Source organism: Diabrotica undecimpunctata, chromosome 2, assembly GCF_040954645.1.
Source record: "Diabrotica undecimpunctata isolate CICGRU chromosome 2, icDiaUnde3, whole genome shotgun sequence".
Lineage (NCBI taxonomy): Eukaryota > Metazoa > Arthropoda > Insecta > Coleoptera > Chrysomelidae > Diabrotica > Diabrotica undecimpunctata.
In genome coordinates this window covers 82,641,144-82,667,075 of record NC_092804.1, presented here as the reverse complement: position 1 = coordinate 82,667,075, position 25,932 = coordinate 82,641,144, and the positions used below count along the sequence as shown (strand labels likewise).

The 25,932-nt window shown below is 32.7% G+C and overlaps 1 protein-coding gene across 2 annotated transcripts in view; it reads right to left on the bottom strand.

The window, feature by feature from the left end:
- Br140 (bromodomain-containing protein 140) overlaps positions 1-25,932 on the bottom strand; it is a 76,373-nt gene that overhangs the window by 34,847 nt on the left and 15,594 nt on the right. For both annotated transcript variants that reach the window (XM_072523149.1, XM_072523150.1), the window contains exons 4-6: positions 22,543-22,721; positions 3,037-3,194; positions 2,742-2,981 (exon numbers count right to left, since the gene is read on the bottom strand). In XM_072523149.1, the coding sequence (XP_072379250.1) occupies positions 2,742-2,981; positions 3,037-3,194; positions 22,543-22,721 (577 nt within the window). The remainder of the gene's footprint in view (positions 1-2,741; positions 2,982-3,036; positions 3,195-22,542; positions 22,722-25,932) is intronic.

Here is a 25,932-nt window from a genome sequence, read left to right as displayed (position 1 = left end):
CGAGCGAGGGTGGAGACAGTCGTGTGCGAAATATATATATATATATATATATATATATATATATATATATATATATATATATATATATATATATATATATATATATATATATATATATATACATATATATATATATATATATATATATATATATATATATATATATATATATATATATATATATATTTCGCACACGACTGTCTTCCCCCTCGCTGGGGGAATATATATATATACACTGATCAGTAGTGAAGTGAATAGTGATCAGTGTAGTAGTGTCTGGGGGCTCGGGAGACTGAGACCTCGAAAGCCCTGAAGAAGACATCAGAGAGGATGTCGAAAGCTCGGCGCAATGGAAATCAACGCGGTTCAACCCGGAAGACTGGTGAGTTTAATATTAATTTTTATAATAGTATTAATCTTAGCTATAATTTTAATATATATATATATATATATATATATATATATATATACCGGGTGGTGAGTCGTCAAACGGGTCATAGGAAACTCAATGGGAAATTCTAAATTGTTGAATTCCTGCTTCCCTAATTATTTTACATCAAAAGTCATAAGAAACTATTTGTAGAGGACTGAAATCTGTATGAAAAACAAATGTTAAAACTGTTCTACTAGCATTTAATTCGTAGAACAATTTTAACATTTGTTTTCGATACATATTTCAGTCCTCTACAAATAGTTCCCCATGACATTTGGTGTAAATCACTGGAATCAATCAAAACCAATGGAAATAAATCCACCCAAATACAATATTGATGCACTGCAAAACGATTTAACATAATTTTTATATAAGTTACGGCTTAGCCAAAAATTAACAAACCTGATCTACTCTTCAGCCCAGAATACCTACCAAGAGATAATAAATAAAGTCAATGAAGCAGCTTATGAAGCACTCGGCACGATCCAAAGGAACAAAAAGGATACTCCATTGTGGTCGACAAATGGCATCGCTAATGCAGTACACAACAAGAAACAAGCGTATCAGAAGTGGCTGCAAACCAACGACCCAGATGATAGACGAATATACGCAAGATCAAACAGAGAAGTAAAAAATCTAGTAATTAAAGCAAAAAATGTTTCCTGGGAAAGTAATCGCAAAGGGCTCAACAAATATATACGGTCAACAAGATCCTAGAAATATAAAATATCCTAGAAAATAGAAGCATTGAAAACGGTAAAAAATCTGAGACAAACAGAAAAGAAGTGAGAAGAATAGATTTAATAGAAGAAAGATCTTGAATGGAACATTACTCACAACTTATGACTGAAACAACTCACGAATACCATCACAAAAAAATATGAAGTGGAATACGATGAAATAAGAGTACAGGAAGTCGAAGATGCAATACGAAGTCTAAAAAATCGAAAAGCATGCGGATCACAAGGTATACCAAACGAATTATTAAAACTTAGCCCACAAGTATTGCGAGAATTACTGGCGTATGTCTTCACCTTATTCTATAAAGGACATGACTTACCAGCGGAGTGGACAAAAGAACATATTAACAACATCTACAAAAAAGGAGATGGAAAGAATTTTTCAAACTCCAGGGGGCTACGTGTCATAAATTCACTCTCAAGACTCTATGGAAAATTAATAAAAAATAAAATTGAAAAAGAGATAACAGATGTAGAAGAAAAAAATGGCTTTGATTCAGGAAGATCCTGCATAGACAGCATATTTTCTCTAAAGCAGGTTATTGAGAAAATATTAACCCACAACCTTTCAACTCATGTAGTCTATATAGATCTGACAAAGGCATACGATAGTGTACCACTTTCAATGCTCTTGGTAGCAGTGGAAAAACAAGGAATAAATAAAAAAATATAAAAGCAGTACAACAGCTTTACAAAAATATGACGGTAAATATTAAAATTAACTAGAAAAATTCCTATTACTAAGGGTCTAAAGCCAGGCTGCTGCATAGCTGCTACACTCTTCAAAATATATCTGAATGAGACGCTTTCAGTGTGGAGAAGAAAATGCTGCAATATGGGCATTCCAATCGAAGACTAGAGATTGTACACGATACACTTTGCTGACGACCAAGCCATTCTAGCTAAAGACGAGAGCGATATATACTACATGCTTAGAAAACTCGAGGAAACTGGAGGAAACTAGGAGGAGTACACCAAGTGGGGCCTTACAATTAATATACAAAAAACAAAACTAAAAACAAATGACATAAAGGCCTATCGTAGTGCAGAACGTGGGTCTGACCATTACATTATGTTGGTAGCTAGAGTTACTATTAACCAAAAAAAGAATACCACACAAACCGAGAACGGAAATAGAGCCGAATCCAAACCTAAAGCAATAAAATATAATATCGATAGCTAAAGAGATAAATCTACACAATTCCTCTACAATATAAGACGGGGCTGCAAAGCTAGGAACTGTAGATAACGTAGAAACGCTTTTGACTCCGTTGTGTGCTTGATGGATTGGACCTCGCTGCAGCTACGTTACGGTTATGGTAGCTTACCCCACCTGTGCAACTTATATGCACATAGACCATGTTTAGTTCTGATTCGGTTAAGTGGAGAGACAAAGAGTTGTGGCGAATAATAAATAACATGTAAACAATAAACGTTTTTTACACGTAGATCATCCTTTTTTATTGGTTCTTATCTTTTGAAATATATATTCCAATGTATTTCCTATGAACTGATTCAAAGAGTGCAATGAGTTAACAATTTTATTCCGACAAAATTGAATTACTTACCATTATCAGCAGGAGCATGTGTATCACAATAGGCGATTTTTTGTACTAAAACTGGCTGTGACTCATTTCCATCTTTAACAGTGTCCATATTCATGTACAAACCTGCTTGTTGAGCGCATGTTACATGAAAAGCAGAATAGCAGCTAGTTTTATGGCACTGAATACAAGCCCCTACACCTTTTTGCTTGCAAATGTAGCAGGACAGCTTCCATCTCGCAATAGGAATAGTTTCAATAGAATCTTAAGAAACAAAAAAAATTAATAAGGGAGACTTTTTAAAAAATTTAATTTATACCTATTGGTTCTAAAAATACCGTGTTAGCAAATCTGACTTCCGGTATCCACAAAGCACACACTACATGAGCCCAACTACCGTGATCTGTTTGTTTAAATGCCCCACCTTTATTAGGACATAGAACACAATCAACGGCCCTGCTCGGACTCTGAAGACATCTAGAAATAGAACCAAAATGTATTTGATGAAAATTTAAAAATGATGAAAGATTTTTCGTATCTCATACTTCTAATTCGACCATATTTACATTTTTATGTCTGAGTTTTTCATAGTTAAAAATTGATGTTCTACTTATTAAAGTGAGAAATAATTTAAACGATTTCACATTTAAGCAGTTCTTTACTCAAATGTATATTGTTTACGAAAACAGAATAATATGAGACTTAGTTAAGTCACTCAACTTCGTAAACATGATTTTCGCAAATTTTTATTGGAATTTTGTACTAGGCAACACTGGTTCACAATGTTAGTGGTGATTCCGGTTGTCAACTATCACTTGTAATGTAACTGTTATTTAATAATGAAGCACATGTTTAGTTTTAATTCTTACTGTAGAATAAAGCAATTAAATAATTAACTACGGACTCTTAATTACCATAACTGGGGAATTCAAAATTCTAACAGGTTAGGGGACCAGGCAAAAATAAGGCATCAAAAAGAAAAGTGTGAAATACAAAAATAAAATAGCCAATGTAATTGTGAATGTTCCACTTCAGAGTAACTATACTACTGGAAGAAAGGCAATTATCAGATGTATTGAAGAAAACAGAGCAAGACTGCAGTGAAGCAAAAGAGAAAGCAGAATAAGATTCCAAAGGTAAAAGGGTCATAATGCAATTTTAACAAACACTTGAATTTAGTATGCAAAAACTATAAAATAAATGATTAAAGTCCTGCAAAACATATTCTAAAGAATATATATATATATATATATATATATATATATATATATATATATATATATATATATATAAATTATTAACATTGAAACTAAAAAAATATGAAAAATTAGAAGATCACTTTGTGTTGTTCGATACCCTTATAAGAGATTTATTAAATGCTGGTTAAAAACTAGAAGAAGACAAAGTATGCCAAAACAAGGCAAACCAGCTAATGTTAATAAAATGAGTCATTTCAAACCAATCAGCTAACAATTTGTTATAAATGTCACAAACCAGGACATAATATATCAGAGTGTCGTTAATTCAGTCAGGGTATAGAAAGTCAAGGGAATAGAGGTCACAATCCAAGAGGCAACTTTCTAGGGCATTCAAGAAGTAAATTTATACAAAGTGATACAAATCATTCTAGTAGACAAAATCAAAGTGATAAGCACAGGAAAATCAAGCAAATGAATTAGATTTCATCGCACTAAGTGGTGTAACGGCAGCGTGTGAAATACCAACTATCAATTCTAGATTCTGGATATACGAAACATATGGTAATGGAAGAAATGATTGAATACATGGTAGATGTAAAACAAATCAACAAAGTGAACATTGGAACTACAAAGAGTGCTTAGTTATTGGAACCATATAAGGCCTTCTTCTTGTAGTGAATATCCGTTTCGGATGTTGGCGACCATCATGGCAATCTGTATTTTGCAAACTGCTGCTCTGAAAAGATTTGTGGTTGTTCTGTTGAAATCCTTCGCCTTCCTGGTCCTCGTTTCCATTAACAATGTAAATTATTAGAAAAAGGTTTTAGAGTAACATTTGTTAACGATATTAATGGTAAAAGACAAGCTGTTGTAAATAAAAATGGATCAAAATTTCAATGTGAAAAGTTAAATAATTTGTTTTGTTTACAAGTAGATTTTGTTATTAATAAATATAATTATTGTAATGAAACAAATCATATAGTTAATAAGACTATAGATGATAATTTATGCCATAAGAGATACACATAAATAGACACAGTTTAAATATATTAGGACTATCTTATAGTTCAGAAACTTTGTAGGACAGATTGTATGGGAGGTAAAAGTACTTGTAAACCATTTTATAAATGTTATAAATACACAACAAAGAATGGTCAGTTGATACACTCAGATATGGCAGGTCCAGTAACTACAGAGACATCTGAGGTTATAAATATTTTCAACTATTACTAGATGATTATTAACATTTTTTAGTAATAAGAATATTAAAAAATAAATATGAAGCTGATCAAAATGTTATCCAGGTTATTAAATTAATTCCAACTCAACACAACCCAAAAATGCAAAGAATTATAGAGTTGATAATGGTGGGGAATTAACATCTAACATATTTAGAGATTTTCGTAAAAATAAAGGTATTAAGGTGGAATATACAATGCCGCATACTCCAGAAGAAAATTTGATTTCAGAGATATACACAAAATGAGATATTCTAAATTAATCGGATTATAAATAAAAAAGTTATTGCAAAATGAACAAAAAATGCTGTTTTTAAATATTGTTAATAATTTTTTTATTATTTAATAAAATTGAGTTGATAATGGTGGGAATTTACATCTAACATATTTAGAGATTTTTGTAAAAATAAAGGTATTAAGGTGGAATATACAATGCCGTACACTCCAGAAGAAAATTTGATTTCAGAGATATACACATAATGAGATATTCTAAATTAATCGGATTATAAACAAAAAAGTTATTGCAAAATGAACAAAAAATCGCTGTTTTTAAATATTGTTAATAACTGTTTTATTATTTAATAAAATTTGTTTAAATGTACCTGAACATAAGGGTCTCATCGTGTTTGAATTTTGTGCAAAAGATGAACCAGATCGTTATATACACAAAATGATTTAATAATAAATAGCATTTTGTAAGCTTATAAACATTATAATAACTCCGTAGAATTTAGCTCAAATTAAATGACTTTTAGAAAATAAAAATACCTATGAGCTATGAACTTTAGGAGCCAAGGTAGTCCCCTTTTTTTAAACCACTGTTACGTTAATTAACAATATTAAGGGCTGATTTAACCAATCTTTTATGAGAAAAGTCAAAGTTTTTAACATAACTTTTAGCAAATAAAATTATTGAAAATTGTTTAAACATAAGTGTTATAAACAAATAGTACTTTTCGTTCCGACTAGAGTAAAAGGAGTGGGACTAGCTGAATGAAGGGACAGCCGCGCTCTTAAAAAAATCCAACACAATTTCAAGATAGAGCGCTTGGAAAAAAAAATGAAATATGAAATATCTTGGATTCTACTGGACTAAATTTTCTCTTTATTTTTTTAAAGTGTGGTACAACGTTAGAATAATAACATCTATCGTATTTTCATTGCAAAATTATCGAAAACAAAGCAGCTAATAACTACGGGATATACAAACCTTTTTTAAGTCGCTTTTTATTGTTATTTTTTTTTATTTATTTAAAATATAATTATTAAATAAACATTATTTATCAACAGTATTAAATTGTTATTTATAAATAATTTTTCCTAATACTCTTATTAAATTTGAACAAATCAGTTTTTTATTATTAAAAAATATTTTTAGAACAAAAAATCGTTTATATAATATTATATTATATTATAAGAAATTATAAGTTCTTAGTATAAATTCATAATCTTACTTGAAATAGTCCTCTTATAACAAAAGTTGGTGTTACCAAGAGAAAATAATGGTTAAATATGGTTTAAGCAATTTTTTAAACATATTTATAATGAAAATTTTTTTACCCTACAACTTTTTTCAGGTTAATTGGCTCAATAAAACAACAAAAACATGAATAAAAAATGTTGTTAGTAAATTTTCTCTTAAATGCATCGTTTTTGAGTTATAAAATCCATTTTATATGATTTCAAGTTTTTAATAACTTTATAGCAGCTCATTGTTTTTAATTGTTAATTTCGTGCAGGGCAGAGTTCCGCGACCGCTATATATACAATAACGGTGTCGAAACCACATATAAGATATTTAAGAAGTTATAATTTATCATAATATAATATTATATATATAAAATTTTTTGTTCTACAAAATTAAGGACATAAGATATCAGGAGTTTTCAAATTAAGGAGGATAGTGAATTTGAACCAAATTACTGACCAGTAGGAAGAACATCAACAATTAAGCTATTTTTATCAATAGGCAGAGAGAGGAAAATGGAAAATACAATAAAAGAAAGGAAATTGCAATATCTCGGACATGTGATGAGAGGCGAAAGAAACAACATCTTGAGACTCATAATTCAAGGAAAAGTAGAGGGTAGTTCAAGAAGCGTAGGAAGAAGACGCGTTTCCTGGTTGAAGAACCCGAGAGAATGGTTTGGTTGCAACTCAAGGCAATTGTTCAGAACAGCTGCCTCGAAGAATAGCCATGATTGTCAACCTTCGTCGCGGAGATCGCACTTAAAGAAGAAGAATACGAATAAAATGAATACATTCAATGAATTTGCTACTCAAAATAAGTTTAAAAGATCTATGTATGGTTGTTGTTTATATAATAACAAAAAGGTTTGGATATTAATATATGTAGATGTAATATATTAAAAGATTTAAAGGAAGTTAAACATTTTTTAGGTATGAAAATTACTAGGACAGGAGACTATTAAAATTAATCAAGAAAGATTTATAGAAAAACTTTTGGATCATTTTAATATGAAGGAAAGTAAATAAAAGATGACTCCAATGGAAAAGGTGTTTCAATACAATGAGGGCAGTGAAATTCTAATTAATATTCCTTATAGGCAATTAATTGGAGGACTGATATATTTATCAACAACGAGTAGGCTAGGCATTAGTTACGCAGTATCATACTTAAGCAGATTTTTAGATTGTCCCACTACAGAGATATTGAATGGTGGTAAAAGAATTTTAAGATATCTACAAGGAAGTAAGAAACTGGGATTAACTTATAAAAATACAGATTATCCAAGAATTCTCAAAGAATACTCAGATGTCAATTGGGCAATGGATAAGAAATATAGAAAAGTGTGAGTAGATATATGGTAATAACCCAATATTATGGTTTTCATAGAAGCAGAACTTTGTGGCATTATCAACAGCAGAAGCTGAGTACATTGCAGCAGCACAAACAGCTCAAAACTTAAACAATGTTAAGGGTTTATTGGGAAATTTTAATGTAACTCTCAAAAAAAAAATTTAATTGGGATAATAAAAGTACGACTTTAATGTCTACAGTAATGAAAATTCTAAAAGAGCAAAACATATAGACATAAAAAATAATTTTTTAATGTACTTAATTTTTAAGAAAAAAGTATTAATGGATTATGTATCAACTGAGCAAAATTTGGCTGAGATTTTAAGTAAATCGACGGGTACTGAGACTTTCATGAAACTTAGAAATTAAATTTATGTTATAAGAATTATTTTAATATTATTTGTTAATTATAATAGTTGCGATTTCCAGTTTGCAACATTTCAAATCGAGGAGTATTGGAATTTTGTACTTGTCAACGTTGATTGCATTAGCAGTCATTGGATTCCTCATAAGTTGACTGCTGACCATAAAAAAGCACGTATCGATTAGTACAGCGCCACACTCAAACGACTTATCGGAGGCGGCTGAAATTAGGTATAGAACATCGTGACTGATGATAAAACATTAACGGTATGAGTATTTAACACGAGCCAAAGCCAACAAAAGTAGTCGTGCTCGCAGCACATTTGAAGGTGAAAAACATCAATTTGGTGGGCAACCCGGCATACCGTCCTGACTTAGCACCGTGTGTCTTCATTGCGTTCTCAAGTACCAAAAACAAACTATGCGGTAAACGTTTTAAAATGCCAGATAAGGTTGAAGCATATAACAATCTCATTTCTGAGATACCTATTTCGGACGCATAAATGGTTCAAGATTGAAGATAATAAAGCTGATTTTTCCCAAAAATACATTTTCCTTCTATTATTTGAATAAAGCTTTTAGTGAACGCCTCATATCATTTGTCGGAATATATTCAAAAAGTATTATTAGAAAATTATAGTTAAGAGTACATTTCAAATAATGAATAGTCCACTAGGTGGGTAAACGCATAATGGCGTGCTGTTCTAGATCTCAGAATATATATATATATATATATATATATATATATATATATATATATATATATATATATATATATATATATATATAAGTTAAGAAACCAGAACTGCTAATTCAACTATAATAAAAGGACAGCGTCAGCATGCCACACCTCGGCGTCACCGAGATTATAAATTTACTTTTGAATTGTATAGCGTCACTCTTATTTTGCATTTTACTGTAGTAAGTAGTCCCGTGTAAATAAAGTTATTTTTTAAAAATATCGTTCTTGGACTTAGAAACATCATTGGCGCAGTCAGTAGGATTTTCGGGAATTACGTCGCTAACCGTTACAAAATCGAACAGTTTCGCGTAGTTTTTCGTTTTAACGATTTACCGGAAAACCGAACCTTTTGTGAAAGTGTCCAAGATCAGCTTTAGACAAGGTATCACCAAGACCTGGGGAAAGAACAAAATCGTCGAACCCTAGAGGCAGCAGATTTAAGCAGTAGTTTCAACAAGACCTGGGAGAAGAACAAAATCGTCGAATCCTATAGGCAGAAATGCTGAAAATCTACATTTTAATGTAAGTATTTCCTACTTTTTCCATTTTATTTTCCATTTTATTATTTCCATATTTGAAAATACTTATAGTCAGAGAGCTAACGAGAGTAAACAATTTTTAAAGATTTTATGATGTTATGAGATATTTTTAATAAGAGAAAGATTATTATTACTATATTATATTATAATATTTTTGAAAATATTTTATTATATTAAAGTTGAAAGTTTTATATTGAAACATATTTTATATTTTATTACAATTTGATATATTATCTGAATAAAAAGAATAAATATTTAATGACTGAAACTGATAGTAAATTAGATTTAAGTAGCCTTGTAGCAGAATTAAATTCAATTTTAGAACCAAATAGCGATAAAAATAACGAAATGGCTCAAACAAACTACCAATTGTTAAAACTTTACTTAGATTCTATCCCAGCATATGATGGTAATCCACATACCTTAACCATATTTATAGACAATTGTGAAAATTTAATAACTAATTTTGCTAGCCAAACAGACGGCACCTTAAACACATTTTTACTTCGAGCTATATTAGGTAAATTAAATGGAAGAGCTCAAATGTTAATAGGTTCTAGGACAGAATTAAATACATGGCAACTCGTAAAAGATGCCCTTAATCTTAGTTTTGGAGACCAGAGAGATCTCGATTGCCTTATCCAAGACCTAATAACGTTGAGGCCTTTCAAGAATGAAACCCCTTATAATTTTGGCATGCGATGCCAAGAAACACGTAGTTTAGTAACACAAAAATTAAATACGCTTAATATTAATGCACAAGAGAAATTAATTAGAATAAATAGTTACGATGACTTATGTTTAAAAACTTACATTAGAGGCTTACCCTTATCGTTACAAACAAATATACGATTGAGAAATCCAGACAGTTTAGAGAAAGCTATGAGCTTCGTTATCGAAGAAGAGAATTTTCTATATTCATTACAACGTGGAAATAATTTAAACTCACAAAATTCTTTTAGACCATCATCGAGACATAATCCTACGAGAAACAGTAATCTTAATCGAACTTTTATTCCTAGAAATAATTTTCAACAAAATGGCCCTAATATGAGATTTCCACCTTACCAATATCAACCCATCAGACCGCAATACCAAAATAATAATTTTTATCCCAACAATACTTTTCAACCACACCAAAATCACTTCCGAAATTTCAATAATTATAATTCTAATTTCAACCCAAGAAATTTCGACAATAATAATTCTAATTTCCGACCATGGAACTTCCATACTAATAACCCTAATTTTCAACAAAGAAATGTTAATAATAAACCCCAAAATCAAAATCAATACCAGCCAGAACCGATGGATACAAATTCACGAAATACTTCTTTAAGATCTAGACCACATTTTACCTCCACCCAATTATTTAATCAACAAATTAATAACGATCAAATACAATTCAAAAACCCCTTTGAAAATAATATTCCCACTGATTACGTACACCCAACTCAAAGTTCATTACCGCCTTACGATAACAATTATGAAACTCAATCCAGTCCTTATCGCAATCCAAATGAGACAAACGAAAGATCATATCACAATTCCACTCAAAATGTTGAAAACACAAATTTTTACATGCGCCAAGAAAATTACAATCCGACATAATATATTTAAATACAACGATAGCAGATTTACCACATATTATTATTCCTGAACTCAATGCCAGATTTTTATTAGATACAGGGTCTTCCAAAAGTTTGATATCTCCACAGTTAGCGCATAAATTTTATAAAAATTTTATTTCTTACGAAAGTTTTAATATACAAACGGCTCACGGAATTTTTATGCACAATGAAATAATTAATATTCCAGCTTTTAACATTTTTAAAGTAAGTCAATATAATAAGTTTTATGTTTTTAAATTTAGCGAAAATTTCGATGGATTAATTGGTATAGATTTATTACAAAAATTAAAAGCTTCAATTAATGTCAACGCGCGACAAATGAAAACGCCTTATGTAACGATACCCATAATTTTTGAACCCAGTAAAAAGAATATGTTATATCCCAAATCAACTTTTAATCATACAATAATTATTCCCCCTAGAACTAAGCAAATAGTCAAAATACCGGTAAAATTAAATGTAGGATTAGGTATATTAGAATATAAGAATTTCGGTAAAGGAATCGAAATGCCTAAAGCAGTAGTTAACGTAAAAAATAATTTTGCTATAACCACTATTACGAATATAAGCGAATATAAGACAACGTTAAGTATTACTGAACCTTTTGATATAGAACCATTAGATATAGTAAATATAAATTTTATAAAAAAGATGGAAACTGATGAAGAAACGTCTATTAATGATGATAACATGTTAAAGAGGAATTTAAAAAATATAAGGATAAATCATTGTAACAAAGAAGAAAGAGAATTACTAAAAAAGCTTTGTTTCCAATATAGAGACATATTTTATTGCGAAGGAATACCCTTAAGTTTTACTAATAGTATTAAACATAAAATTAAACTCACTGATAATTCTGCAATATATACAAAATCATATCGTTTCCCGGAAGTTCACCGAGAAGAAGTTAAATACCAAATAAATAAGATGTTAGCAGAAGGTATAATAGAAGACAGCAATTCCCCATTTTCGAGTCCCATTTGGGTGGTCCCGAAAAAACAAGATGCTACAGGAAAAAGAAAATGGCGTCTAGTAATAGATTATAGAAAGTTAAACGAGAGAACCGTAGATGATAAATACCCGTTACCAAACATAACAGAAATTTTAGATAAATTAGGGAAAGCAAATTACTTTTCGACACTAGATCTTGCAAGTGGCTTCCACCAAATAGAAGTAGACCCACAAGATGTTGAAAAAACAGCCTTCAGTACACCACAAGGTCACTTTCAATTTAAAAGAATGCCTTTTGGTTTGAAAAATGCACCCTCGACTTTTCAGAGAGTTATTGATAATGTTTTAAGAGGATTAACAGACGAAACATGTATAGTATATTTAGATGATATTTTAATTTATAGTACATCTTTACAAGAGCACCTTGAAAAGTTAAAAATAGTTTTTGAAAGACTCAGAAAGAGTAACTTAAAAGTACAATTAGACAAGTCAGAATTTTTACAAAAAACAGTTATGTATTTAGGACATGTAATTACCCCTCAAGGCGTTAAACCAAACCCTGACAAAATCTCCGCCATAAAAAGATTTCCCATTCCAAAAACTCCAACTGAAATAAAAAGCTTTTTAGGATTACTAGGTTACTATAGACGATTTATAAAAGATTTTGCAAAAATTACTAAACCGATGACCAAATGTTTAAAAAAAGGTTCTAAAGTAAACCACGATAAAGATTTTATTGATTGTTTTGAAACTTGTAAACAAATCTTAACAAACGACCCCATTCTACAATATCCGAATTTTTCCCAACCATTTATTTTAACGACAGATGCTAGCAATTTTGCAATTGGAGCTGTATTATCACAAGGAAATGTTCCAAATGATCGACCCATTGCATACGCCTCGAGAACTCTAAATAAATCAGAGAAAAATTATTCAACTATAGAAAAGGAGCTATTAGCAATTGTATGGGCCTGTAAACATTTTAGACCATACCTTTACGGAAGAAAATTTTATATTTACACGGATCACAAACCATTATCTTGGCTTTTCAGTCTAAAGGAGCCAAACTCAAAATTAATACGATGGCGTCTAAAACTAGAAGAATACGATTACAAAATTATGTATAAAAAAGGAAAACACAATACAAACGCAGACTGTTTATCTCGCATTACAATTAACGCATTAGAAGATGAATCAATAGTAAATAATCCTGGAGACGTAGACGAAGATATTTTAAAATATCTCCAAAATTTTGCAGAGAATCCATTAGACTCACAACCTTCAACAAGTAACAATAACGACTCAAGAAAAATTAACATTATTTCTGATGTAAGAATACCTCCAGACAAAATAGATACACCAGATGAAACCTCAGATGAATCTACACAACATTCAACCGCAAATGAAACAACGAATCAAGGAATACCCATTTTAGACGAAATAATAAATAACAAAGTTCACCAAATTTTAGTGTACCCAAACGTTTACCCAAAAACCGATATAACTCATGAAACTTATCAAAACCATAAAATAATTAAAGTCAAAATTCCTGAAACTGATAATGAAAAATATATTTTTGAATTTCTTATGGCATACACAGATCTTAACAATACATTTTATTTATATTTCAGTAAAGACAACCTGTATAATGATTTTAATAAGTATTACCTAAAACATTTTTCTGAAAATGGTCCGAAACTAATTAAATGCACTAGATTAATTAATACAGTAGCAAACGAAGAAGAACAAATCATTTTATTAAAAAATTACCACGAAGGAAAAACTAACCATAGAGGAATTAATGAAACTTTCGAAAAATTACGTCAAAATTATTATTGGAAAAATATGAAGACATCTATTACTAATTACATTAACGAATGTTCTATTTGCCAGAAAAATAAATACGGTAGACACACCCCCTATGTCCCGCTAATGCTTACAGAAACCGCCAGCAAACCTTTTCAAGTTGTTCATATAGATATTTTTACATATGACGGTAACAAATATTTGACTATGACGGACGCATTTACTAAATTTGCCCAAGCTTATTCTATTCCAGGTAAAAACGCGATTCATATTGCGAAATCCTTAATAAAATACTTCACTTCTTTCGGCATTCCCCAATTAATAATAGCAGACAAAGGTAGAGAATTTAATAACGAAGTAATAAAAGATTTATTAGCAATACACAAAATCAAAGTTCATTTTACTACTCCTGGCCACCATGAATCAAATTCAATAGCTGAACGAATACACTCTACTTTAATCGAACATTTAAGAATTCTAAAACAGACATATCCTAACGAAGATGACTTAATGGACTATGCTCTTATAGCTTACAATAATTCTATTCATAGTTCCACAAAATTTACCCCATTTGAATTGACTTTCGGACATACAGACTCTAGAAACCCCAACGAACTATTTCTTTCTCAAAATTTCTATTCCGAATATATAAATAATCATAAAGACAAATTAAAACACGTTTACCAAAAAGTACATGAAACTCTAACAGAAAATAAAACTAAAGTAATTAATAAAAGAAACGATCAAGGAGAGATAAATTCAGAATTCAAAATTGGACAAGTAGTTTATAAAGTTAATACCCAAAAACGTAACAAAAAACATCAACCATACTTAGGTCACTACAAAATAACTAAAATTCTAGACAGAAACCGAGTAGAACTTGTACGACAAAGACTTAAATATAAAAAAGACATTAACCAGACAGAAATTATACATATCAAAGAATTAAAGAAACCTCCCGTTGCAGGTTCATCCTCTGGACAACAAACGATGCAAAACGTTACGACGACGCTATATCAACTCTAACAAATAATCAAAATAATATTAAAACTATAGTTAAAAATCAAATCACCTTATTAAGATCTTCAATAAAGAATTTTGAAAATAATACCAAAATCTTAGCCCATAACCAGTTAATTTTAAGCTCACGAATAACAGAAGTTCAAAACTTAATTAAAGATATAAAGATAGAAAAAGTTGAGACATTTCATTATTTTGCACTAGAAAGACTTGTATCGCAATTTTACACTAGTTTCCAAATTATTTACGACCTATTAGAAAAAATCGAAGTTGCTATCAGCTTTTCAAAACTAAATACATTTCATAATTCAATAGCCGACCCAAATGAACTATTTCTCGAAATTTTAAACGTTAGTAAACTTCTTAAAAATAACAAACTCCCTTTTGAATTATCTTTGCAAAATATTTTGTTATTCGAAAAAATAATTAAGATAAAAAGTTATAGTAAAGCAAATAAAATAATTTTTGTACTTGAATTGCCTATTGTTGAGATCAATGACTATGATTATTATCATCTTTATTCCTTTCCGACCAGATACCAAACTCATTTTAGAACAATTATTCCAAAATCCAAGTTCCTACTTTCCAATTGATACCAATATGCACTTGCCAACGTTCAATGTCAAAAATTGGTAGAAGAATATTTATGCCACGATGTCCAGTCAATTGAAGTAACACCAACAGCCCCTTGCGAAGTTCAACTCATACAGTACTTAAAGTTTGTAAATCAATGTCAATCAGTGCCAACAGAAATTAATAATATAAAAATTCAAAAACTAGAAAACAATAAATGGATCGTAATAACGCTAAACAAAGTGATCAGTATTCAAAAATGCGATAAGAATTCGGACAATATTCCATTAAATGGTAGTTACTTAATCGAACTCAATAGTGCGTGCGAAATATATATAGACAATTACGTTTTAAAAACATTTGAACTAAAAACTCCAAATTTTGTTAAAATGGAACTGCCAAATTTAGAAGTATTACTAAAAATGCCGGTCAGTGATCTAAACTTTAAACCAATAAAAATAGACTCGATAAAATTAGATGAATTAAATAATGTGCCAAGTGCTTTAGCAGATCAAGAAAACAAAATAGACAATCTAGACACAGTTCCTGTTCATTTTCAACATGCCAGTTTTTATACCATAATTTTATATGTCTTAGCAATTATTTTCCTTGTCTACACCATTTGGCGAATATACACAGAAAGGACAAATCCAGAATCACCAAAAGAATCCACAATACGAGAAAAAAAGGTACCAGATAATTTTCCATTTCTTCGAACTATGCCACCCCATAGTTCTCATCTAGCCCCGGAGGAGTTAAGAAACCAGAACTGCTAATTCAACTATAATAAAAGGACAGCGTCAGCATGCCACACCTCGGCGTCACCGAGATTATAAATTTACTTTTGCATTGTATAGCGTCACTCTTATTTTGCATTTTACTGTAGTAAGTAGTCCCTTGTAAATAAAGTTATTTTTTAAAAATATCGTTCTTGGACTTAGAAACATCATTTATATATATATATATATATATATATATATATATATATATATATATATATATATATATATATATATATATATATATATATATATATATATATTGTAACGATGCTATGATCGTTTAACAGTTCGAACCGTGGGAGTGTCAATATTTGCGCATCCACTTCTACAACGTGAAGTCATAGTGGGATTCAGGACGGCTATTTAAGGCATGTGAATAGCGGAATTAGACAGTCTTGTAGCTAGCGCTCTAGGCTCCCTGACTCGCCGGTGTAGTGAACCAGCGAGACATTCTGGACAGAGATAGTTCCGTATTGAGGATCATACTCTGTCCCTAACCAAGCGGAACCCATCGGTATTGCGTATTGAGCATTACCGTGGATCTGCACAGAACCAACCGGGACAGAGATTTCCGTATTGAGGATCATACTCTGTCCTTAGCCAAGCGGAACCCGTCGGCATTGTGTATTGAACATTGCCGTGGGTCTGCACAGCTAAAATATTTTGTTTACGAGCATATTCGGAGCTTTCGCTGAATTGAAGCGAAAGCGAGTATATTAGTAGTACTAATTAGTTTCTTTTCTTTGATAGACGTTTGCCGGGAAATTCATTCATCGCGGGACCCAGACGGAAACGTAGAATTCATTTTATTTTTGTTTTATAAGTATACAACGTAGAATTCCTTTTTTTTAAGTTTTTATTTATTGTATATATATACTTAATAGATTTATTTTTATTTCAAACCTGTGTTTTACTGAGTCTGTCGCCCCGAAAGAGCTACCCATCACAAACTGGCGCCCGAGCAAAAATTAATAACATGCCGACAGATAAAGACACAGACTCAGTAACAGGTACGTCGTGGATAAACCGACTTTGCAAAGAGGAATTGCAGAGCGAGGCCGAAAAATACGGCTTAGATCCCAAGGGAACCGTCGACGAATTGAGAGCACGACTCAGAACCTATTTTAAAAATCGCGAGGAAGCTACAGGAACAGTCCCAAAAGAAAAAACTTCCAAGGGAACAGAATCCGACACACTGGCCCAGGAAATTTCGGGCATCCGAAGACAATTACAGGAATTAACAATAACGAAACAAATGGGGCAACCAGAATTGCTAAATCAAGTACGAAAGTGGAACACACACTTCGACAAGAAACATTCGGATGCAATAGAATTCTTAGAGAGGATAGACGAATTAAGCTTGGCCTACGAGATCGATAAACAAGATCTACTAAGAGCATTACCAGAATTATTAGGAGACCACGCCTTGTTATGGTACAGAAACAATAACAAAAATTGGAAGTCATGGACAGATTTCAGCGAAGATTTTAAAAAAGCTTTCTATCCCAGGGGATATTTGCTACAACTAGAAGAGGAAATCCGAAACAGAAAACAGAGACAGAACGAACCAGTAGATAGATATATCACGGAGATTCAAACATTAATCAGACGAGAAGGATCTTTTTCTAAAAACCAAGAACTCGAAAGGATATACAAAAATTTGTTACCAGAATATAAGCTTTATGCTCGCCGCCGGGATTTCGGAAACTTAGCCGAATTACAGGATTTAGCCCAAGAATACGAAGCTCTAGAAGACGAAAAGACCCGAGCAAATCAGATTTGCCGTGGAAACTGGAGACGCACGGAGCAAGCAGAGTACGATGCGAAAACGGCATCCTTTAGATGCAAGATGCCAGGTCACAGCCGTAAAAACTGCAAAAACTCATGGAAAAAGTTTTGTTCGCGTTGCGGCAGAGAAGGGGTTTACAGCAGCGACTGCTGTTTCAGGCGTCAGGGAAACGAATTACAGACTGGAGAAACAAGGAGTCGTCCCAGTCTGTAAAACAAGATTCGACTCCATTCGTTTTCGCCGTTACACAGCCAGCAAGCAATGACATTCGACTGTTCGCATCACTAAAAATAGGGCAAAGAACATACAGAGCGCTCATAGACACAGGAACTACTAAAAATTACGTCGGGGATAGAATAGCTCAGATATACAAGGACTCTCTAGATAGCTACAGCGGGAGAACAAGACTAGCAAATGGAGCGTCAATTGAGCTTAACCAGAAGTTGACAATTGAATGCGAGATCGATAAGTTACAAACCCGACAAACATTCATAGTAATGCCAGGGTTGACGGAAGATGCATTAATAGGAGTGGAATTCCTCAGGAACCATTCTATCGAACTTAAATTCGATAAACATACGACCAAACAATACATACAACATCAAGAAGAGACTTGTAACACTTTAAAAGACTCCACTCAAAATACGGAGTTAGAAAGGTTCCTAAGAAAAGAACTAAGGGAGTTTGAGAACATAACAGGACCCACCAACTTAATAAGACACGAAATAAAATTGAAGAAAAAGTGCGATCCAGTCAAGCAGCCTTACAGGCGGCACAATCCCGCAATGCTACAGATCATCAACCAAGAAGTGGACAAGATGTTAAAAGAAGGAACCATCGAACCCTCCACAAGTGGTTGGAGTTCACCGATTGTACTAGTTAGGAAAAAGGATAACTCGTACAGATTTTGCATTGACTTTAGAAAAGTCAACGAACTATCAGATAAGGACGCATATCCGTTACCCAGAATATCGGAAATTCTGGATAGACTTAAGGAAGCAAATTTTATATCGACCCTCGATTTGAAACAGGGATATTTTCAAATACCCCTAGAAGAAACAAGCCGCCCAGTGACAGCATTCAGCGTACCCGGAAAAGGTCATTTTCAGTTCAAAACCACCCCATTTGGACTGCATTCCGCAGGAGCCACTTTCCAACGCCTACTGGATAAGGTAATACCTCCCGACATGGAATTCGCGTTTGCCTACTTGGATGATATCGTAGTAATATCTAAAACGCTCCAAGAGCATTTAAATCACCTACATGAAGTTTTCCGAAGACTGAAAGAAGCCAGATTACAGCTGTACTTCGAGAAATGCACGTTTTGCCAGTCAGAACTCAGATACTTAGGACATGTGGTTGGAGCAGAAGGAATAAAAACTGACCCGGAGAAAACCAACGCTATAACCGGACTTACAGCACCGAGAAACGTGCGTCAACTCCGCCGGTTCCTAGGAATAACATCATGGTACCGCCGATTCATAGAGAACTATTCGACAATAGCAGGACCGCTAAACATGCTTCTGAAGAAGAAGATAAGATGGAAATGGACCGATAAGCAGGAAAACGCGTTTGAAGAGCTAAAATCAAAACTTACATCGGCCCCAGTATTAGCATGCCCCGATTTTTCGAAAACATTTTACCTGCAAACAGATGCGTCGAACTGTGGACTTGGAGTTGCACTAACACAGAAATACGACGGCCAGGATAAAGTAATTGCATATGCTAGTCGAACCCTCACACCAGCCGAGACAAAATATTCCACAACGGAAAAAGAATGTCTATCCATCGTGTATGGGATAAAGCAAATGAGGCCGTATATAGAAGGATACAATTTTAAGGTCATATCAGACCATCAGTCCCTCAAATGGCTGAAGAACCTTAAAAACCCGTCAGGTCGGTTAGCCAGGTGGAGTTTAGAACTGCAACAGTACGATTTCGAGGTAATATATAGAAAGGGAGTCCTCAACAAGGTAGCAGATGCTTTGTCACGACAACCACAAGAAAACCAGAGCGAAGAACCAGAGTCGGAATTATTAGCATCAGAACTGGAATCATGCAGTTGGTACGATAATTTATATAGGAATGTACTCCAGAACCCAGACGATTTCCCGGATTTACAAATATCAAACGGGAAATTATATAAACACGTTTGGAGCAGCCGTAATTTAGCCGACCCAGAGTTTAATAACCCATGGAAATTATGCGTACCAAGATATAAAAGGAAAGATATTTTGGAGGAAAATCATGACTCGACCACAGCAGGCCACTTAGGAATTGCAAAAACAATTTGCCGAATAGCGCAAAAGTACTATTGGCCTAAGATGTTTAAATAAATTGCAGACTACGTTAGAGCCTGTACGAAGTGCCTCCAATATAAACCGTCTCAAATGCAACCAGCCGGGAAAATGCAACCGTCCACTGTAGAAAAGCCTTGGCATACTGTCTCAGTTGATTTAATGGGACCATTCCCAAGATCTGCAAAAGGAAACATTTTCTTAATAGTCGTGCAAGACCGGTTTACCAAATGGGTCGTCGCTCAGCCAATAAGAGCAGCATCTACGAACTCAATCATCGACACTCTACGATCAAAAGTAGTCATGCAATTCGGTATCCCGAAGAAAATTGTCTCGCACAACGGCGCGCAATTTACAAGCGGAAATTTTAAGGCGTTCCTAAAGTCCTATAACATAAATCACATTCTAACACCGCCGTACTCACCTCAATGCAATCCAGTAGAACGAATGAACAAAGTACTGAAAACGATGATAGCTACTTACGTGGAGGATAACCATAAAGACTGGGACAAATTCATACCAGAATTCTGCTACGCCATAAATTCGTCAAGACACGATTCAACAGGATTTTCACCAGCGCTTCTTAATTTCGGAAGGGAATTAGACACAACAGAGGCGACAAATGGACAAGATATACAGGGGTATGCAGAAAACTTAAACAAGTTAGAAGCGTTAAGAGAACTAGCGAAAGTGCACATGGAACACGCTTTCGAGGACCAAAAGAAACATTACGATCTAAGACGAAGAGACTGGCAGCCACATCCAGGAGATCGAGTCATGAAAAAGGAACACCATCTATCATCAGCTAGTGCAGCTTTCACCAGCAAACTAGCGCCGAAGTACTCAGGACCATACATAGTAACGTCAGTAATATCACCAGTAATAGTAAAACTGAAATTGGCCGATAGTAGTAGCCGCAAGCAGATGACGGCGCATGTAAAAGATTTAAAACCGTGGGTAGGAAGATTGTAATAAAGATACCGAGAGGGATAGATGGCATCACGAGGCTGTAGACACCATCTACACAAAAAAAAAGGTATGTTACTTTTTTTTTTTTTTTTCAAAGAGAAGGGGGTGTAACGATGCTATGATCGTTTAACAGTTCGAACCGTGGGAGTGTCAATATTTGCGCATCCACTTCTACAACGTGAAGTCATAGTGGGATTCAGGACGGCTATTTAAGGCATGTGAATAGCGGAATTAGACAGTCTTGTAGCTAGCGCTCTAGGCTCCCTGACTCGCCGGTGTAGTGAACCAGCGAGACATTCTGGACAGAGATAGTTCCGTATTGAGGATCATACTCTGTCCCTAACCAAGCGGAACCCATCGGTATTGCGTATTGAGCATTACCGTGGATCTGCACAGAACCAACCGGGACAGAGATTTCCGTATTGAGGATCATACTCTGTCCTTAGCCAAGCGGAACCCGTCGGCATTGTGTATTGAACATTGCCGTGGGTCTGCACAGCTAAAATATTTTGTTTACGAGCATATTCGGAGCTTTCGCTGAATTGAAGCGAAAGCGAGTATATTAGTAGTACTAATTAGTTTCTTTTCTTTGATAGACGTTTGCCGGGAAATTCATTCATCGCGGGACCCAGACGGAAACGTAGAATTCATTTTATTTTTGTTTTATAAGTATACAACGTAGAATTCCTTTTTTTTAAGTTTTTATTTATTGTATATATATACTTAATAGATTTATTTTTATTTCAAACCTGTGTTTTACTGAGTCTGTCGCCCCGAAAGAGCTACCCATCACAATATATATATATATATATATATATATATATATATATATATATATATATATATATCTTTTATCTGCAAATCTTAATAGTTCTAAAAATTAAACAATTATACTATGAATATCGTTAAATATAAGGGTTATAAAATATTAATCATCATTTTCATCAGGGTTATCATTTTTTTTTATTAAACTCAGCCACACAAGTAAAAAAAGTTCTTAGTTTTAGACAAACTTTTCCAATAATAAAACTGGTGTAATTTATTTTTAGTCTTGGAATTAAATTATTGAAGTTAAATGATAATTGTCAATGAAAAATATATTTACCGCCGACATAACCACTGTCCTTCTGGAATATAAGGAACTCCGTAACAATCTTGATGTACTGCCAAATTACACATATCACAAAACAGAATGACATTTGTATTTTGGCATTCTCCATCCATGCAAATACAACATACTGCATCATCATCAACAACAGCACCTGAGTGACCATTAACGGAAGCCTAAAAAATATAAACTGATTAAAAATACTATTGAAAGATTAGGTTGTGGTACTTTTAAATATACCTTAATGTAAAACAGTGTTAGTAACCATACTAGTCTCCACGATTTTCGAAGTGAAAAGTGAAAAAGTCCAACCCACTAGATGGTTATAATTCTCAATATTTACAAATTAAATGTGAATTATTAATATCTAATTCCCTTTACCAACTAATGCAACAAGCTTATACAGAAAAACAATAATTTCAAGTGATTTTATATAATAAATACATCACAAAATACATAAATACACACATAAATTTGTAGCTATTCTTTTATCATCAATTTACTGATAGTTGCATGTACATAAATATATAAAATGTTTAATAATTATGATATCAGTCTCTTCCATGATATGATATAACAAATAAGAATGCTGAGAACATATGTCTTTAGTACCTTGTTGTAGGGCATGGAAGCATATACTCTCAAACAGAACAATATAAAAAGTATTGAGAAATTCGAGATGTGGTTCTATCGACGAATATTAAGAATAAGTTGGATTGACCGATTCACAAATGAAGAAGTATTACGGCGAATGGACAAGTAATACCATATAAAAGACACAATTGGAATACTTGGGCCATCTAATACGGGTATAAAAATATTCATTCCTACAAAATATAATAGAGGGAAAAATTGAAGGACGAAGGAATCCGGGCCGCAGAAGAATTTCCTGGATGAGAAATCTGCAACTACTGCGCTCCCGAATCCCGAAGTGTAACGCAGGGGAGGAAGTGCTGCCTTAAGAGTTGCCAATCAGAGTCCTACAAGCGAACGTTCAGAATAGTAAGGCAGCTGCGGCAGAACTTACTGTTGCTATTAGAATGTTCGACGTTGCTTTAATATGAGCCATAGGTTTACAAGAGCAAAATAAAAGGTCCATCGGGTAGATGGTGGAGAGCTTATATATAACCGATATGTCGAAGTTCCGAGGACCTGCATTGTTCAAACGACATATCAAAAATCTGTCGTTGATGAATATTTGTACCAGGGACTTAACGACAGTAAAAATGAAGAGCACATAGATTCTAGGAAAAATGAACTGCAATTAATCATTGGCTGTGATGCGAATCCGCTCCATCTGACCTGGGGCAGTACAAACACCAATGCAAAAGGTCAATCATTACTACAGTTTATTATGTAACATGATTCAGACATACTAAACGTAGGAAAAAAACCAACTTTCGTAACTTCAGAACTAAAGGAGGTAATTGATATAACCGTAAGAGTAAAAGTAGACCGAGATTGTTTAGACATGGTTATCCACTTATGCACATATTAATTTCGAGTTTACTGTAAAAAAATGATCCATTTTTTTTTTCATAATTCGATTATGCGTGTAAAATATTGTAAAAAAAATATTTTAAGGGGCGTACTAGGTGTATTTTTCGTGACAGGAGCGTATTAAAAAAATATAATTTTTTTTAGTATCTATTTTTAATTTAGTAAATTAAATATATTTTTTTAAGTATTTTTACGTTATAAAATTTAATAGTTATATATAATTAAAAGCAAAAACATCAGGGGCGTAGAATTATGGTAAGGGTAGAAATAAAAAAAAGTTCAAAAACATTTATTTTAAAAATTCTATCTCGTGTGCTAAATCATAAAACACGGTACAGCGCGTAGTCCTAGATTACAATTTCTGCAGTAATATCTTGTTTCCTTCCTTATTTTCTTATTATTTTCATCCCTTTTACTGCAACAAATAGCGCAGTTCCTACATAGAGCAGCTTTTTTGCGTAGGTGGTACACATTCTGGAAAATGGCGCTGTCAGTCTAAACGGTCCGGCTTGATTACTAGGTCTTCCGTTTCTTGTAGTGTGGTAGAACTATTCAATATTGTTTTCTATTACTGCCTGGCGATAGTAATATGGCTAAAAAAATTTTTTCAAATATATATTTTTCAAAATGTCCTTATTGTGCATTATCGATCGTGAGTTACATTGTAAGAGTTTTACTTGTTAGATCCATTTAAAAATTTTCTAAACTGTCTTTAAATTCTTCCAAAATTTTTTTATTTTCTGTAGGCAAAAATTTTTTACCTAGAATATTTTTAAATATTGTTAATATATTTTCACTAAGATTTTTGTTTATCTGAAAATTTTGTGTTATTTGTTTGTGATGCATTGGAATGTTCTTAGGAATTGGTAGAGGCGGGTACTCAGAGGAGCTAGGATTTGTCAAGATATTTTCATGTTCTTCCGAATATGGATAAACAGACGTATTTTGTGTAGATTCGCTCCATTTTCTTTTTGTTGTTATTGTATATCTATTACCTACATTTGATGTTTTTAGAGCTGATGTGTAGCTATTATTGTATTTTAATTTTGCTTCTTCAAATGCCATATTTTCGTTTACCATAAGATATTTAAAACAAAATATACAGGTAGGGTCTGTTAAGTCGCATGCTTCAGATTCATGTTCTTGTCTACATTTTCCGCATCTTTTTTTTCCTCTACATTGTGTCGTAAGATGACCATATCTTATACAGTTGAGGCACTGTATTACTGTAGGTATATAAGGTTCTACCTGGTATATCATTCTCTCAATGGAAACTTGTGTTGGTATCACTTGTCCTCTGAAAAACACCACTATAGTACCCGTCTCTATCAACTCGTCGTTCGATTTTCTTTTCATTCTTTTTACACTTAATACCTTAAAATTACCGTATCTACAAACAATAATGTCTTTTAATTCGTTTTCTGAAATACCTTTATCGACTCCTTTAATTACACCACTTTTTTGAACTAAAAAGTTTGGAATGTATGTCATAATTTTTGTCTAATAGGTTTTTACTTTCTATTAAGATATTTGCACTTTTATAGGAGTTACATTCAATTCTAACTTTATTTCTACCAATGACGCTAATATTAACTATATTATCTTTTATTGTAGGTTCTGCATTTAGTATTAACTGCTTAAATATAAACTGCTTAAGTATAAACGTGCTGTTGCAATTTTGTGTAACTTACCAATATTTCCATCTTTATTTTGTAAATAAACATAATATGGCCCCTGATCTCCTTGTGTATATTTCTTTTTCTTATGTATAATTAACGACTGATTTACATTAGTACTATTAGTATCGCTTATCTGAAAAGCTGGAAAAAAGTTGTTTGGTTGTGGTTTTAATACCTGTGAAGCCATTAACCTTTGACTTGTATTTTC